The 16,301-nt window shown below is 40.0% G+C and overlaps 1 protein-coding gene across 3 annotated transcripts in view; it reads left to right on the top strand.

The window, feature by feature from the left end:
* The window catches only part of map3k20a (mitogen-activated protein kinase kinase kinase 20a), a 76,241-nt gene that overhangs the window by 45,697 nt on the left and 14,243 nt on the right, over nt 1–16,301 (top strand). For all 3 annotated transcript variants that reach the window (XR_010904975.1, XM_067443164.1, XM_067443162.1), the window contains 5 exons: nt 3,525–3,569; nt 3,650–3,677; nt 6,083–6,216; nt 9,951–10,013; nt 10,467–10,565. Coding sequence is in view for 2 of the 3 variants with exons in the window: in XM_067443164.1 (XP_067299265.1) it covers nt 3,525–3,569; nt 3,650–3,677; nt 6,083–6,216; nt 9,951–10,013; nt 10,467–10,565 (369 nt within the window). In the remaining variant the exon portion in view is untranslated. The remainder of the gene's footprint in view (nt 1–3,524; nt 3,570–3,649; nt 3,678–6,082; nt 6,217–9,950; nt 10,014–10,466; nt 10,566–16,301) is intronic.

Raw genomic sequence — 16,301 nt, 5'->3', positions numbered from 1 at the left:
ACACTGCTGTCACTTTAATACACAGATCTAATATACACATGCCATTACTTTCCCTGCTGCTTACGTTCACAGACATAACCGACTGTGTTTATGTGAACGTTGTGTGTTTTTGACTTAACCTTGACGTGAAAGAGATTTTAGATTAATACTCACGTGACACACCGTCTGAAATCCAGATTTCTGTGTGTGTGCTTCGAGCGTGTGCGTTCAGAAAACCACATATCAAAAGTTTAGACTGAAATAGCTTTAATACACGTTCAGATAAAACACTTTCATGATGATGAAGAACTGCAGGGTCATGTGAGTGTTGCAGCGATTGAGATGATAATCAAAACCATACAGATGTTTTAGTTTTTTTGGCAGAGTATCTGAGGCACGAGCTGTTCAGGCTCCTCCCTCTTCTGGATAGGGGGCGGGGAGCAGCAGCTCATGTACATTTAAAGACACATGCACGAAAATTGCATGCATTTCCTTCCACTCAATTTACAACATGGTGTAATAAATGATCTGTGGGGTATTTAGAGCGGAAACTTCACATACACACTCTGGGGTCACCTGAGACTTATATTACATCTTGTAAAAACAGGCATAATAGGTCCTCTTGATCTGTTGGGTACATTTTAAATCATCATGTTTAAATAATCACTTTGTCATGATTTGAAGAAGTACAATGATGGAAATGCTGAACAAGGAAAAGCTATAAACTAGTAACATATCTTAAAGGGGGGGTGAAATGCTGTTTCATGCATACTGATCTTTTTACACTGTTAAAGACTTGGATTCCCATCCTAAACATAGACAAAGTTTCAAAAGTTAAGGTGGACGTTTGATGGGAGTATTTCTTTGTCAAAAATACTACTTCCGGTTAGTCATAAGTTTCGGCAAGTTTTTTGAGATCATGCGTCCCCATTGACGTTAGTGGGGGCGGAATTTCCTTGTATGGGCCTTACGGACAATTCTACCGGAAGCGCGTGAGAGAGAGAGAGAGAGAGAGAGAGAGAGAGAGAGGGAGAGAGCGAAAGTAACAGGCTACGCCCATTAAAGCGCTGGCTCGTAGGCTGCGCTGCACAGGTGATGTGCACATAACAATGTCACCAAAAAAGTGCGTTTTTGGTTGCCAGACCAAGACAGTCCTGCACAGATTCCCCAAAAACCCCGCGTTAAGGCAACAGTGGATGTTATTTGCTTTTCCGGATCAGCAACTGAGTTGCGCGAATGTTTATATCTGTTCGCTGCATTTCGGTGCCGACTGTTTCATAAACAAGGCCCAGCTCGACGCCGGATTTTCCCAATCGCCTAATGCTGAATGATGGAGCAGTCCCAACGATAAAGGTCCCAACGTTAGAACCGCAGGCGATGAGTGAGACTGCTTCAAATGTCTGTGTTTTTGCCTATGCTCATCAAGTAGCCCAAACATGATCACGTATAGTTAATTGATCAATGGAGCATGCGATGTGTAGTGCGTGTACATTTGTTTAGCTGGCCACTATATGTGTAACTTTATGTTTGTGTATTGTAAAAGCACTCCAAACAACAATACACAAAGAGTGGGGAAATATGTTGAACTAAATAAGCGCGCTTCTTCATTCAAATGCGCTACTATTCCGTGTCTTTCTATGTAAACACTAGCCTGCGGTGCAAAACCAGTCCGCTTACTGTCTACACAAACCACGCGTAAACACACACACACACACACACACACACACACACACACACACGTGTGCACAACTGCACTTCCCACATGTACACCTTCAAAGACAAAAATACGACGATATAATTCAAGTATAAATATGTAAATAACACAAGTCGCTAAGCATATTATATAGTTAGTGTATAACTTGTACCACATACAGACGTCCTGCTCTAGTCGTTTTTGCTGCTGCTCCTGTTCAACTGCAGCCTCTGGGTCTGATTCCGGATCATAGATGTATGGCTGTATCTGATTAAAAGCCATATTTTTATTTTGAATAAAGTTTTTTTCCCGCTGTTAGGGATGACACAGCTTTACGACGCACTCAACACAATAGCAGCAGCGCGCACACGTCATTATTTAGCTCCGCTCACACGACACGCCCCCACCCGCTCGGCTTTTTTCGGAAAGACTCGGAACAGCGCATCTTTCTTATATAATTATAAAAAAAATAAAGACTTTTCGAAGATATGCAGGATGCAATGCTACTCTATAGGTACTCAAGATTGACATGACACTGACTGAAACTGAGTGTTTCACCCCCCCTTTAATAAAATACATAGCAGTTTGTATATTCGTTCATTCTGACTGAATTTGTACTCTGAGCTCATTTATCAGAAAGTTGCTGATTTGGAAAACTCTCCATAGAAAGTTCAAGTGCCACAATAATAGCGTTCTGCACGAGAGACTTGATTTCAAAAGAGTCGGCGTGTTTCTAAGCTAGTTCTACACGCAGAGGTATTGAGTGCGTTTGTGATTATACTGAACTGTTACTATAGGATCCTTTCAAAAGTAATAACCACCATTTCAGTCGTTTAATCCGCCATCTTGGCTTTATTTTTCTTTCACTGAGCTCATCACAGTGCATTTTGACATTACATTTGTCATATCGACATCACTAATCCAAAGGAAGAATGTTTTTGACATTTGCTTGGGTTATTTGTTTAGGTAAACCTGTATGATGAGCATTAGTTTTGACAACATTAAAAATATTGATATTATCCCCCTCATTCTTTCTCCATGCTGTCTTTATGTTTTATCATTGATAGTGTGTCTTTTCTCTATGAGAAATTTCTCCCATATCAATATGATGTGAGAGAGACTGTAATATCCGGTACTAAAGTCTCAAAAATGTATTTTCTAAAAAAAAAAAAACTATCATCCTGAAATAAAAGGTCTGTGACTATTTTAATGTCTGACACAATGATTAATCTAGCCTGAGAATTATATATTGTCTAACAATTTGTCTCTGTCAATCAATGTGTCCATCAGATGGAAAATGAAGGTTTATGGAAGAGTTCATTACTTTAGAGAGAAAAATTAGATTTTTAAATAATAACCTGGGACACAACTTCACATCCTGTTAATAAGCTGTCAAATCAAAAATAGTAAAGATACAGAATAAAGTTAAAATGCCAGTTTTTATTTCATAAAAGCATTCAAATTTGAGATGTTGAAAACAAAAGATGTCAAAACAGCGAGAAACACACACAAATAAATAATGAATGTGTTCAGACATAATTAATTTGTTGTCTACATATAAAATGTCAATTAATTCTATGTAAGACTGCATCAGTTTTTATTTTTTACATTATTTCTACAATTAATTAAAAATTAATTACCCTCTTTTTTGCATTACAAGTGAGCATCATATACTGCATTACGACTGAATCAAACATTGGTCAAATGAGTGTGGGTATTCAGGCGTTCTTGTTGTTACTATCTATACTTCATATTATAAGAAGATTAGCTGAATATTTAATGTCATTTGATAGGTGAACATGAGGACAGTAGTCTGTACACACACATGAGTGTCTTTGTTCTTCTCCGACAGCTTCTGCCAAACCTGGCCATCCACTCCTGGACAGAAGAACATGTGGTGGGTAGAGGATTTCCTCAAGCAATAGAGAGTTAACTTTCAGATTTGTGCTTTTTTTTTTAACATCTATGTCTTTACAGCATTTCTGGATGGAGCAGATCTTTGAAGGTGAGATTCTTCTTCACCTCTGATATTGATTAACTGTTTGTTTAATGCTGTTTGTTTTGAAGTTTCTATTCATCGGTTACGAATTGCTCTGAGATTTGCGTTGAAAATCTAAACGCAGCTTGTTTTGGGACAATCCAGAATCATAATCGATATAACAAGCAAAGGGTCAAACAATCTAAATAAGCAACAGGGCATAAAACACAGGCAAAAAGAGTCATCCAGAATACCGGCAGAGAATCAAAAACCAAGACAAAGGGAACCAGGATAACGCCCAGAAATGCAGCGTGACAACATACAAGACTTGGCAAAAAATAGTAGTAAAATAGCTAGTATAGCGAATTGTTATCAACCATAATGAGTCCATGCAGTGGGTTATGGGAAATTTAGTCCATGAAAAGATGGAGAAAATTCGGGAGGAGTGCCCTCTATTGGAGATCATGGGCGCTCCAGCTAGTGGATGTGACATCATCAAAGAAACCTGAAACCTGGGCTGAATCTGAAATCGCCCCCTATACCCTCAAACAGGGCACTATTTGAAGGGTCAGCCATTTGTAGTGATGTCCGAAACCATAGTGGATGTTATAGAGTGCACTCATTCAATCCCATAATGCACCGCAATAACAAGTGAACAGCCGATGTACACACACACACTCGTTTTCATTCACTCCTTCAAGTGAACTGTATTAGTGGACTAAAGTAGGAAAGAGTGAATGAGGGTTTACGGGGCGATTTCAGATTCATCCCTGGGCTGCGTTCCACTCCAAATGTTTATGGCCTTCACTCACTCACTAACTTACAGGCAGAACCAAGCGGCAACCTCCTGCCTCTCTTGAAGCCAATACGGAAGTAATGTGAACTGCAATTCATCGACTGGCCACTAGGGACAGGCTCCAGAAGGAGCAGAATCTTATTGAGCCTCATGTTAAAATTCCCAACTTTACAGCAGAAAAAAACATGTTTACAGCCTGGGACAAATTGTGGTTTTGGCCTATACGGCAAATTTTGACCTTCATGACAACTGTGAGGGGGGTGAATTTTTTTTATAACTCATTTGTTTACGTTATATAAAGCCTTAAAGTTCTGCATAATTAAGGGCGTGGTTACTTTGATTGACAGGTGGATAACCATTTATCTGCCCCCTATAGTCATTGTGTCACCTAAGCTCCGCCCACATCCCGCCTTTTTGCCCATTTTCTGACGCGCTGGCAAGTTGGTGACGGCCAGCTCGTCTCTAATTTAAGCTTCAGAATGGCTTATCGAAATCCTATGGGTGACCTCACGGACACTACAGCCATAATTTTTTACAGTCTATGGGCAGAACTCATGCATGAAATGCACCATTCTATATGCATATCATTTGTTGGAGAAAATATATACAATTTTATAGGTAATATGAGCTGTTGGAGAGATATTAAATTACACAAACAAAAAGAAAAAGAAAATTATATAGTATAAACTTTGACGGTGAACATAAGGCCGCTACAAGTATTGTGATTAAATCTCAACTTAATTAATATACACTGGGTGTATATGCTAGGTTAAAAACATCCCAAGTTGGTTGGAAACAATAGACAAAACCCAGCGATTGGGTTGTTTTAACCCAATGGTTGGGTTAAATGTTTGCCCAAACTGCCGGGTAGTTTTATTTCACTCAATTATTCTTTAAAAATGTAAACTGTATTCCTTGCTTAAAATTAACCCAAAGTATGTTGGAAATTAAGATGTATTAATATGTTTAATGAATGATCATTAAACATATTACTAATAAGTTTAATGAATAATAATATTTAAATTGATTATTAATATATGCTCACCTTTTGAATATTATTGTTGCCTCTAATTAGTATGCGTCTGATTTTTAGGTTAATTTTAAGCTAGCCATTCAATTTAATAATTTTTAAACAATAGTTGGGTTAAATAAAACTACCCAGCATGTTTGGGCAAACATTTAACCCAAACGCTGGGTTTGTCCATTTTCAACCCAACTTGGGTTATTTTCAACCCAGCATTTTTAGAGATTTTTTTTTTTTTGATCACAGGAATAAATTACAATTTAATATATATTGCAATAGAAACAAAATTGTAATACTATTTCACATTTTAAAAAAAAAATCTTTATTTAAATAATTGCAGAGTTTAAAAAGAGTTTCAAAAACATTAAACAAATCTTACTGACTCTAAACATTTGAACGGTTTATTTTCATATCAAAATCTGAAAGGTTTCTTTGATGGTTCAATTTTTAGGTGTAAGGTTAGAGGACAGAATATATCATTAGTTGAGTATAAAAACAGTTGAAATTGATTCAGAGTCCCTGCTATGATAAAGATGACTGTTTGTGTGTGTGTGTGTGCGTGTGTGTGTCTGTGTGTGTGTGTGTGTCTGTGTGTGTGTGTGTGTGCTGAAGGTGATGGAGAGCTGCAGCTCTACGCTGAGGTCTTCAAGCAGAATCACATCACAGGTCAGAGACTCCTGCTGCTGTCTGAGAGCGACATGAGAGATCTGGGTGTGACGTCGAAAGGACACATCATTCATCTGAAGGTGCCAAGCTACTTCTTCCTCGATTACAGCTCTTACCTTTTGAAATCTTAGCACTAGTGCTCTAGTGGGATAAACAGTTCATTTGCACACATTTAATTTCATTTTAGCACACTGAAGGGTATATAGAAACATATGAATCCTTTTAAACCATCAATATTAATGACGACAAATATATTATGGTCCCACTTTATATAATGTATATTAGGGGCGGCAGTGGCTCAGTGGTTCATGTAGGTTGTCTACAAACCAGAAGGTTGGTGGTTCGATCCCCGGTTCCACTTGACCAAGTGTCGAAGTGTCCATGAGCAAGACACCTAACCCCAGCTGCTCCCGACGAGCTGGATGGCGCCTTACATGGCTGACATCGCCGTCGGTGTATGAATGGGTGAATGTGAGGCAAAAATGTAAAGCGCTATGGATAAAAGCGCTATATAAATGCAGTCCATTTTAATGTTTCTTTAACTACTATGTAACAACATTTTAATTAAAGGTTGCAAACGTAAATGCTCTGCCATGACACTTTAGGTTTGATGTTGACTAATTGCTGATATGGCCTATAGAGGGCACAACAGGATAAGAAATATTTGAAGTCCACTTTTACGCTCAGTTTCCAACAGTTAACATTACAAATAAATGCAGACTCCGAGAGCGCTCCATAAGATATGTTTGATTATACCATCTGGATGCTCAAAACTGATCGGGTGAATGGACATTTTAAACAGCTTATTGTACCCGCAAGTTAATCACCGTTATAAACTGCAACACACACACACACACAAGAACATAGTTCGTTCTGGCCAGGACATTCCATACTTCACGAGAAAAGCAGGTGCCAATCATCTGCGTTTCTTTACATTTCTGACCAATCACATAACAGTTCTCAGACACCCCCAAGAAAAAAGTTCTGCTCAGACGATGTGTCGAGAACAAACTGCAAGGACTCCCAAACCAGGGCTGCGAGAACAAAATGACATCATGGGAGAACTTTTTTCTCTGTTCTTGTGAAGAATGTAAAGTGTATGTAAATTGATTTCACTTGGCGGCCATCTTTGTAACGCCTTTCGGGCATGCTAGTGCAGCTGCTAACTCTTTGAATGTGGAAACATCAAATTCTCCAAAACTGTTCGCCAAGCTTACAATTAAATGTAATATTTTAAATCACCAATGAAATCTGACAACAGTCTGTTTAATTTTGTTTCTAAACACTTGAATCATGACAAAAAAAAAGCATTTTTCAGCCTGGACAAAGCTAATGCGCAGACATAATCGTACATGTGAAATCCTAAAAATAAACACAGAGCCTACCCCAGAACACTGCCTGTTTCTATAGCGACCGGAGCTTCTGCGATGACTTTACAAACTAATGATTGGCTCATTCATTTAGAAGGCAGGGCTTATTCACCAAATTGGGTATTGCACTTTCTCCACAGTGTTGCCATGTCCGTGGTTTTCCCGTGGAATTGGGCTGCTTTAGCACTGTTGCCGTGGGCTGTTTTTCATGTCCGCGGGTTAAAGTGACTCCAATTATGAGACATTTAGCCTCGGAAATGCTAATTTTAGCAGGGAACCCTGCAAAAAACATGTTTTTTAATGGAACACATTTTTTTTCCAGGGAACGCGATTGGCCTTGTTTTGGGCTAGTTTTGAGTTGCAATTGGGCGGGTTTTGTTGCGAAAACCTTGCAACCCTGTTTCTCCATTAATAAGTAATCGGAGTGCAACATCTTTCTCTTCCATATAAAGTATTTTGCCATGTGCTATGCCTGTGCACAAGAAAACCCATGTTTGAGTCTTATTCAGGCTTATTCTTTAATGACATAATTAGAGACTAATTGAATTGTAATTAGTTAAACTTTAATCCACCCTCCAACTACCCATAGCACCAAACCTGCCCTAACCGTACCCGTATCACCTCAATAACAGCACAAGTGTTTTACAATACAACATCAACACAAGAAGTGCATGCTGCATAACAGTTAGTTAAAGGATTAGTTCACTTCTGAATTGAAATGTCCTGATAATTTACTCCCCCCACACCATCCAAGATGTTCATGTCTTTCTTTCTTCAGTCAAAAAAGAAATTAAGGATTTTGAGGAAAACATTCTAGGATGTGTATCCATATAGTGGACTTCTACAGGGACCAATGGGTTGAAGGCCCATATTGCAGTCTCAATGCAGCTTCAAAGAGCTCGACACAATCCCAAATCGTCGTTTTCTAAAAAAAACGATTTTAAAAAATTGGAGGAGAAAATTCGATTTTTCACCCTTACCTCTACTTGTGACTTTTCCAACGTGATTACATAATACGTGAAGTTGTGGGTGTGCATCACAGAGCAGTCCAAGACGAGTATTTGTGGTTATTTGTAACTTCTTGTCTTTTTTTTTTAAATGACTAGTTGCTTCGCTAGATAAGACCCTTATTCCTCGGACTCAGCGGCATTGAGAATACAATGTGGGCCTTCAACCTGTCGGTTCCTGTTGAAGTCCGCTATATGGAGAAAAATCCTGAAATGTTTTCCTCTTAATTTCTTTTCAAATGAAGAAAGAAAGACAAACAGGAAATTTGATCAGGAAATTTTTATTCTTCGAAGACGCCTTATATAAAGCGACCAACATTCATAGCTTTCACGAGCTAGATCTAGACGATGGGTAAGCTAACTTAACCAGCTAACGCATAGGAGAAGCAAAATCATGCATGAGATCTCCTTATTAGGTCAGTTCTTTCTCCTAGAAGGCAATGAGAATGGAGAGAAAATGGAAATGTTTGCTTGAAGTCTCCTGCGTCAGATCGCTCTTCTATGGTAAAATGGACTGCATTTATATAGCGCTTTTAACAGACCCTATGGCCATCCAAAGTGCTTTACATTTTGCCTCACATTCACCCATTCACACACCGACGGCGAAGTCAGCCATGTAAGGTGCCATCCAGCTTGTCGGGAGCAGCTGGGGTTAGGTGTCTTACTCATGGACACCTCGACACTTGGTCAGGGGTAACCAGGGATTGAACCACCAACCTTTCGGTTTGTAGACAACCTACATGAGCCACTGCCGCCCCCTAAAGGCCATATCTAAAGGCCAGATCACTCCACGCAGACAGACGGCAACAGACACTTCGTCGGGTTTTATCAGATCGGTGTGTTACCCGATGAACATTGAACAATGTCTGAGAAGTGACGCGCTTTAATCTCGTGATTGTCGCCGTTGCTCTGCTATGAACAATATGAAGACCAGATGATCTGAATCATTGTGGAGCTTGATACTGCATGTCAATGACTGATTTATTTGTCTCTGGGAGTTTTGTTTTATTTCCCCCCAATGAATATTTCGAAATCTCTGTGACAGCGCTGATATTTAATTGAAAACTCCATTATGTCGTATTGCTTAGCTTTGAAAGAGCAACCTCTGAGAAATAATTTTCCCTCCTCTGGGATACGCCGCTAACTGACACCACACGTCTGATCCTGTGAGGCATTAGTATGTGCGCTCCATAGAGAGCCTGATTTGTTGAATGAATTACTCTAGATGTATATGACATATGCCAGAGCGTGAATTATATGTTCATAAATGATACACAATGGTATTAATTGTTGTTTTGCTGCTGAAAGTCCATTAACAGGTAATAATTATATTACATTCACACACAGCTGGTCATTGGCTGATTGTCAGTGCGCTGCATAACTGCATAAATCCATCCCGTAATGTTTTAAACATTATGTCAAATCTTTCTTTTTCAGACCGAAATTGAGAAACTCACCCACGACTACCTGAGTCTGTTCCACTTTCCTCCATTGATCAAGGCATGTGTTCGCTTTCTAGATCATCTTTTACATAGAGTTGACATGATTTAGCATTTTTGAACAAATTTTAGCTCAATTCTTTCTTATCTACCACACTGTAAACAAAAATTTGGTTACACTGAGCAATATTAATAAACATGTACTTACTATAGAGTTAGGGTTTGGTGTTAGTTGCTTGTAGTTATGCATAATTTATTGTTATTACTATAGTAAGCACATGTAACTACATCACCTTTAAATATATTTTTTGCTTTTAGTCAGCTAAATTTAATTTTCTGGGTTTATCCAATTTATTTGTCCAATGTATTTGAATTGGCAGGAAATCTGAACTTTTGGAAGCTGGGAAAACTCAAAAATGCCCAAGCTAAAAATAAATAAAATATAATGACATGAGATTTTTACAGTGCAAGGTCACAGCTAATGTATGTAAATGTACCTTATGTGCACTCTTAGAATGGTTTGGCCACTGAGGAAGATGACGAGGAGTGGAGGAAGACTGTGAATCTGGAGTTAGTGTTTGGATATCACTGGAAAGCAGGCAAAGGTCACACGGTAAATCACACCACTATGTGTCATGTGTTGGAGCGCTCATAGGCCCTGTTTACACCTGGTATTAAGATGCGTTTCTGTCGATCGGATCACAAGTGGACGACGCTAAATACAGGTGAAAAGGGGTCTAAAACATTCTGAGTTTGTCCACTTTAGGCCACATTCAGAGGTCGTGGAAAACACATTAGACTCGATTCCTTTTGTAGTGTAAACGCTCATGTGGTCGAAACAGCCACAAAAGACCTCCAGCTCTCCGCCTACTGACCTAATGTGAAGACTCAAGGGCAGGGGTTTTCAAACTGGGGGCCACAAAGGAGTGACAGGGGGTCCGTGGAAAAATCTAGAGAAAAAGCATGTTTAAAAAAAAAAAAAAAAAATGATTAAAATATATAATTAAAATTTGATTAAAAATGTATTTATCTACTTAATTAAAGATTAATATGATGGCACCCAATCCGAATGTAGAAGTGCTCTGCTTGAGAGGATCCCAGAGAATGCAGTCCTGTAAACTTTTATTCAGACCACATTAAGGGGTGGTTGATTATGATGGTGGTATTTGACTTTTTTTAACTTTAGTTAGTGTGTAATGGTGTTGTTTGAGCAAAAACAACATCCACAAAGTTACGACGCTCAAAGCAAAGCTCAAAGCAAAGGGACATATTTTATTTTACAGAAATCACTTTTTAAGGACTTAAGGACTACAGCAAACGACTGGTAGGGACTACACAGGCTTCCTCTCGGGTTAGTGACATCACAAACCCTGAAATTTACATTTACCCCACCCCCGTGAACACAAAATAAAGGGGTCGAGATTATCATGACAGAATATGCTAATCAATGACTTGAAGATAGTTGTAACAAGGTTCGTTGTGTGTGCGTGTGGAAAGGAAGAAGGCAGGGTCGGCAATAAGCTGGAACTTATGGGTCTTTTTATTTTCAACTCAGTGTCAACACAACACAACAGTTTCTCCCCCTTCACTCTTTTTAAACTTGACAATAGAGTAGTGTCTCTTGTCTCCCGGCCGTTCCCACGAGTCCTCAGCGTCCCTCTCTCCCCACTCTCTGCTCGTGAATGGCTTTTAACCAGTCTCTGCGTGTCAATCACTGCAATTAGACACAGGTGTTTATCATCATGCACTTGACTGTACTTTCTCACCGCTCATCTCCTGGCTCCCTCCATCCGTGCAAACCTTGCAAAACCACGCCCCCCTCGCCATAAAAGTTAACTCCACATCAGCTTCATAATTTCATCAACTTCTTCTTGAGTCTCCTTCACTGTCCGACTCTGGTTTGAACACAAAAGGCTAAACAGTTTAATTGCGTGTCTGCAGGGCGGCTAACTGGAGTTTTTCAAGCTCCGCCTCATGAGCAACAGCTCATTTGCATTTAAAGGGACACAAAAAAACGGCACGTTTTTGCTCACCCTTATTATTTTATTGCTATAAAAAAGTCTCTTTTGTGGCTTAATTCGGTTTTAAAGGGTTAGTTCACCCAAAAATGAAATATGTAATTAATGTGTCACTATATGAGCTTTCATCAGCTGTCCTACTCTACGTATATAAGGCTATGACGCACGTACCAAACCAACATAAAAGAGTCACATTTGTTTCATTTTTGATGAATTTTGCCACATTGATACTGTTATTGAACGGGATTAAATCAACACTGAACTGACTTATTGCTGAATTGAATGCATTTCATAATTGACGAACTTTACAGTTATTGAACTGAACTTGGCCACACTTTATATTAAATGGCTTTTAAAGGGTTAGTTCACCCAAAAATGAAATTGATGTCATTAACTCCTCACCCTAATGTCGTTCCACACCTGTTAGACCTCCGTTCATCTTCACACACAGTTTAAGATATTTTATATTTAGTCCGAGAGCGTATGGAAGTATATGCACACTATACTGTCTATGTCCAGAAAGGGAATAAAAACATCATCACAGTAGTCCATATGAGACATCAGTGGGTTAGTTAGAATCTCTTGAAGCATCGAAAATACATTTTGGTCCAAAAATCATAAAAACTACGACTTTATTCAGCATTGGCTTCTCTTCCGGGTTTGTTTTCACTCCTCAAATAAACGGTCAAATGGTCATGAATCAGCGTATTGATTCATGATTCGGATCGCGTGTCAAACTGCAGAAATCACGAGACATTGGCGATCCGAATCATATAGTATAAAAGTGCCTGTGGCAAGCAGCGGGGCGAGCGACCGCGAGAGCGAGGCGAGCGACCGCGAGAGCGGGCCAGTGACGAGTGGTAATGAGTACCAGCTGCGCGACACACCGGTCTCGTCTCGCGGCCGAGTGACAGGAGCATGAAAGGAGGAGCCAAGGCAGCGGAAGAAGAGAGAGGACCAGGCCTGGATTTATGTTGAGTTTTGTTTATGTTTTATGTGTGTGTGGGCAGTCGTCCGTGAGGGGCTGCCCGCATTTTATTATGTGTGTGTGTGTGGGCAGTCGTCCATGAGGGGCTGCCCGCGGTTTACTTTTGTTTTGTTTACTTATTTTGAAATTAAAAAGTTGGTGAACGTTCGCCGGTTCCCGCCTCCTTCCTTCCATCAACAAACTTCTTTACAGTACCTTTGCCATTTGCCATCACTCCCGGATAACTGACAATGGGCAAAGAGGCGGGACGTAGGCGGAGCTGAGGTGACGACTAACTGACAGCAGACAAACGGCAATCCACCCGTCACTCAAAGTGACCACACCCTTAATTATGCAGAACTTTAAGGCCTTATATAACGTAAACAAATTAGTGACAAAAAAAAATCACAGTTCCCCTCACAGTTGTCATGAAGGGCAAAATTAGCTATATTGACCAAAATGACAATTTGTCCCAGGCTGTAAACATGTTTTTTTTCTGCTGTAAAGTTGGCCATTTTAACATGGGGCTCAATGAGATTCTGCTTCCTTCTGGAGCCTGTCCCTAGTGGCCAGTCGAGGAATTGCAGTATAAGTTACTTCTGTATTGGCTTCAAGAGAAACTGGGGGAGGTTGACACTTGGTGTAGACACAAGACATGTGAAGTGCAGTGTTCAACTGGCTGAGGGTGGGAATATGCTAATATGGGACAGTCTGTCAGATGTCGTGGGCGGGGCATGAGCAATATGATGTCTTATTGCTCAGAAGATTAAAACGGCTTGATTATTGAGAGTGTTTAGGCCTTTTGAGGATTAAAAAAAGGAGTGAATGGATTTTTATCATTGTAGGGATGTGCATTTCTAACTGCGAAGTCATTTATATGCAAATACCATATAAAAGTGAATTTTGCATCCGATGATCCCTTTCAGAACACTAAGCGACACCGTACAAATGAGTGAAAGTCAGCGATACAACAAAACAACAGCTATTTATCATTAGATCATTTAAAATCAGAGAAAGCTAAAATAAATAGATACATTTGAGGATGTAAAAAAAATTAAAATTGTTTCTAACTTGAAATTTAAAACCTGAAAATAATGATTAAAATGCAGACACTCGCATGGATTCTAGAAAAATGATGATTACACCACATTTTAAATTGGCTTTAATCAAAACTTTTCTTGGAAATGTTGCCAAGATGATTACCTTTCTAAGAATTTTTGAAGGATTTCCTTTGTCATTGACTCATATCCGCTCACTTAAAAAAGTAATTGCATTCCTCTCCTCAACAAGCCGCATGATGCTCGATCGCTAATCTGAATATTGGAGGAACGTGAATGCGGCGTCTGCTCGCGGCTCTCTTTAACGTATGTAATGTTTGTGATTTGCTGTCATTATTTTTGCATCAGCGTCTGTGCATCATTTCCTGTGTTGACAGGGAGCTTTTGTTGGAGATGTGATGTCTTGTCAGACTTTTGTCACAATTGCGGCGCTCCTTGATTTGAAGTTGCCTTCCTCAAGTAAAAGACGGCTGTTATCGCCCTCCTCCGAAGACTGACCACTGTCTTGCTAAACGCGTTTTCGGTTCCCAAGCCTCTTTTTTTGGTTCATCTTTTTGGTTCACTTAAAAAGGCAGCAAGAGATAAATCATTTTTCATGTAAAGCGAGGCGTAGCATCCACCCCCTCTTGCCGGCGAGCCTTTGTTTGGGCCCTGACACAGGAGAGCGACTGCGTCTTCACTTTCCGTTTGAATTTAATCAAAAATTTAGCCAGAAGTCATTTTCCTTTTAAAAGGCAAATGTTATTTAATCTTTCAGCTGTTCATTGTCCCGTCATAAATAGTCCCCTTTCAACGCGTGCGGCGGGGCTGAAGCGGGGCCGCTAATTGCCTCCTATTTCTCCTGACATGTGGTGGTTTGGTTGGGAGGAAGCTCAGCGGGAAGAAGGAAACAGGAGTCTGAGAAAATGAGAGCTAATTATTTTCCCCTGCCTGGTGTCAGCCTCCGTGTCAGCCTTGTTTTTACAAACTGCAAGGTTTTTTGCACTAAATAAAACAAACCCGCTTCGCTCGAGGTTTTTTTTTTGCCGCCTTTTTTCGCTCGTCTCCCTCTCCCTCTCTCTCTTTCCTGGCGGTGTCGTGGTACCAGCTGCACTTCTCAAAGCCTAAATGAGACCCTGCGATTGTGCTTTGCCCATCTGACAGCACAGAGTGTTTCTGTTAATGAGGATATCAGGGCTTAGTCGCCGGAAAGGTGCTGAATTATGTATGAGGTGTCATTAGACGCTTACCACGCTGGCCGTCATTACCGCACATTGTTTCTGCTGCTGCTATTAGGCAGGGATAACGTTTGGCAAACGCTTGGTCAGCACTCGGCCGACTTGTTACTGGACGCCTTAAAGCCCCGTCCAAAAAACAAACAGGCACACTTGTGTAACGGGGTTATATATAGTATGTGTTTCCACTTGCCAATGATGAATCGCTTAAATGATCCGACTGAAAGGTGATTGGTCGGAAAGAGGTTAACGGGGTTTCCTATTGGCTGGCTTTCTCCCTGTGCTGCCAGCGGCAAGGCGTGTGATCGCCAGCTCTGTAAATCGGATTCACCTCATATTCCTAATCGACTGTCACTGAAATTTTAGGTTTCGTTTTAGCCGTTCATTTACACGACAACAGTGTGAAAACGCAAGCTTTTGAAAGCTGCTTTTAAAGTGCTTAATATACGCACAGGCACTAAGGTATTTCACGCAGCGCTTTCGCTCGTAACTTCATTAAACATGCACGGATAGTAGAAAATTGCACAGCATTATTTACGGCAGATTCTCATGCTTAAAATGAGTCCAAAGTCAACATAATTGTTTACGGGGATCACAAGATGTTTCTCACGGAGTTATGAACAATAAAACTCCACAGGCGCTGACTAAAAACAAATTTAGATTTCACGCGGCGTTTTCGCTGACAAACGTAGAAAATGGCACATCATTATTTACAGTGGGTTCTCACAATTAAATAATACATGCAATACCATTTTAAAAATGCCCATTAGTGGGCATTAAGGGCTAAACAAAAAGGCTACCTTGGTTCCAAATGCTGTAACTTTTGATTAGTTTACAGCCTGATTAAAACCAGAGCATTCTCAGTAGTAACTGAGTTATGGTCTGGCAAAGCTTCATAGACAAATCATTTCTAAAGGGGCGTCACCAACGGACGATGACGTTTGCAGAGCGACGGAGAAACATCTGGGACAGCAATTCTGTTTGTGATTTTGAGGAAGCTGTTGCAATGGCTTCTGACGACTTTTGCCGTTGTTGTAAAATAAATATGATAATAGCTGATAATAGTGTCCACCACCACTCCGGCAACATTTT

This window comes from Pseudorasbora parva, chromosome 5 (genome assembly GCF_024679245.1).
Source record: "Pseudorasbora parva isolate DD20220531a chromosome 5, ASM2467924v1, whole genome shotgun sequence".
NCBI lineage: Eukaryota > Metazoa > Chordata > Actinopteri > Cypriniformes > Gobionidae > Pseudorasbora > Pseudorasbora parva.
This window is presented reverse-complemented; position numbering and strand designations above follow the sequence as displayed.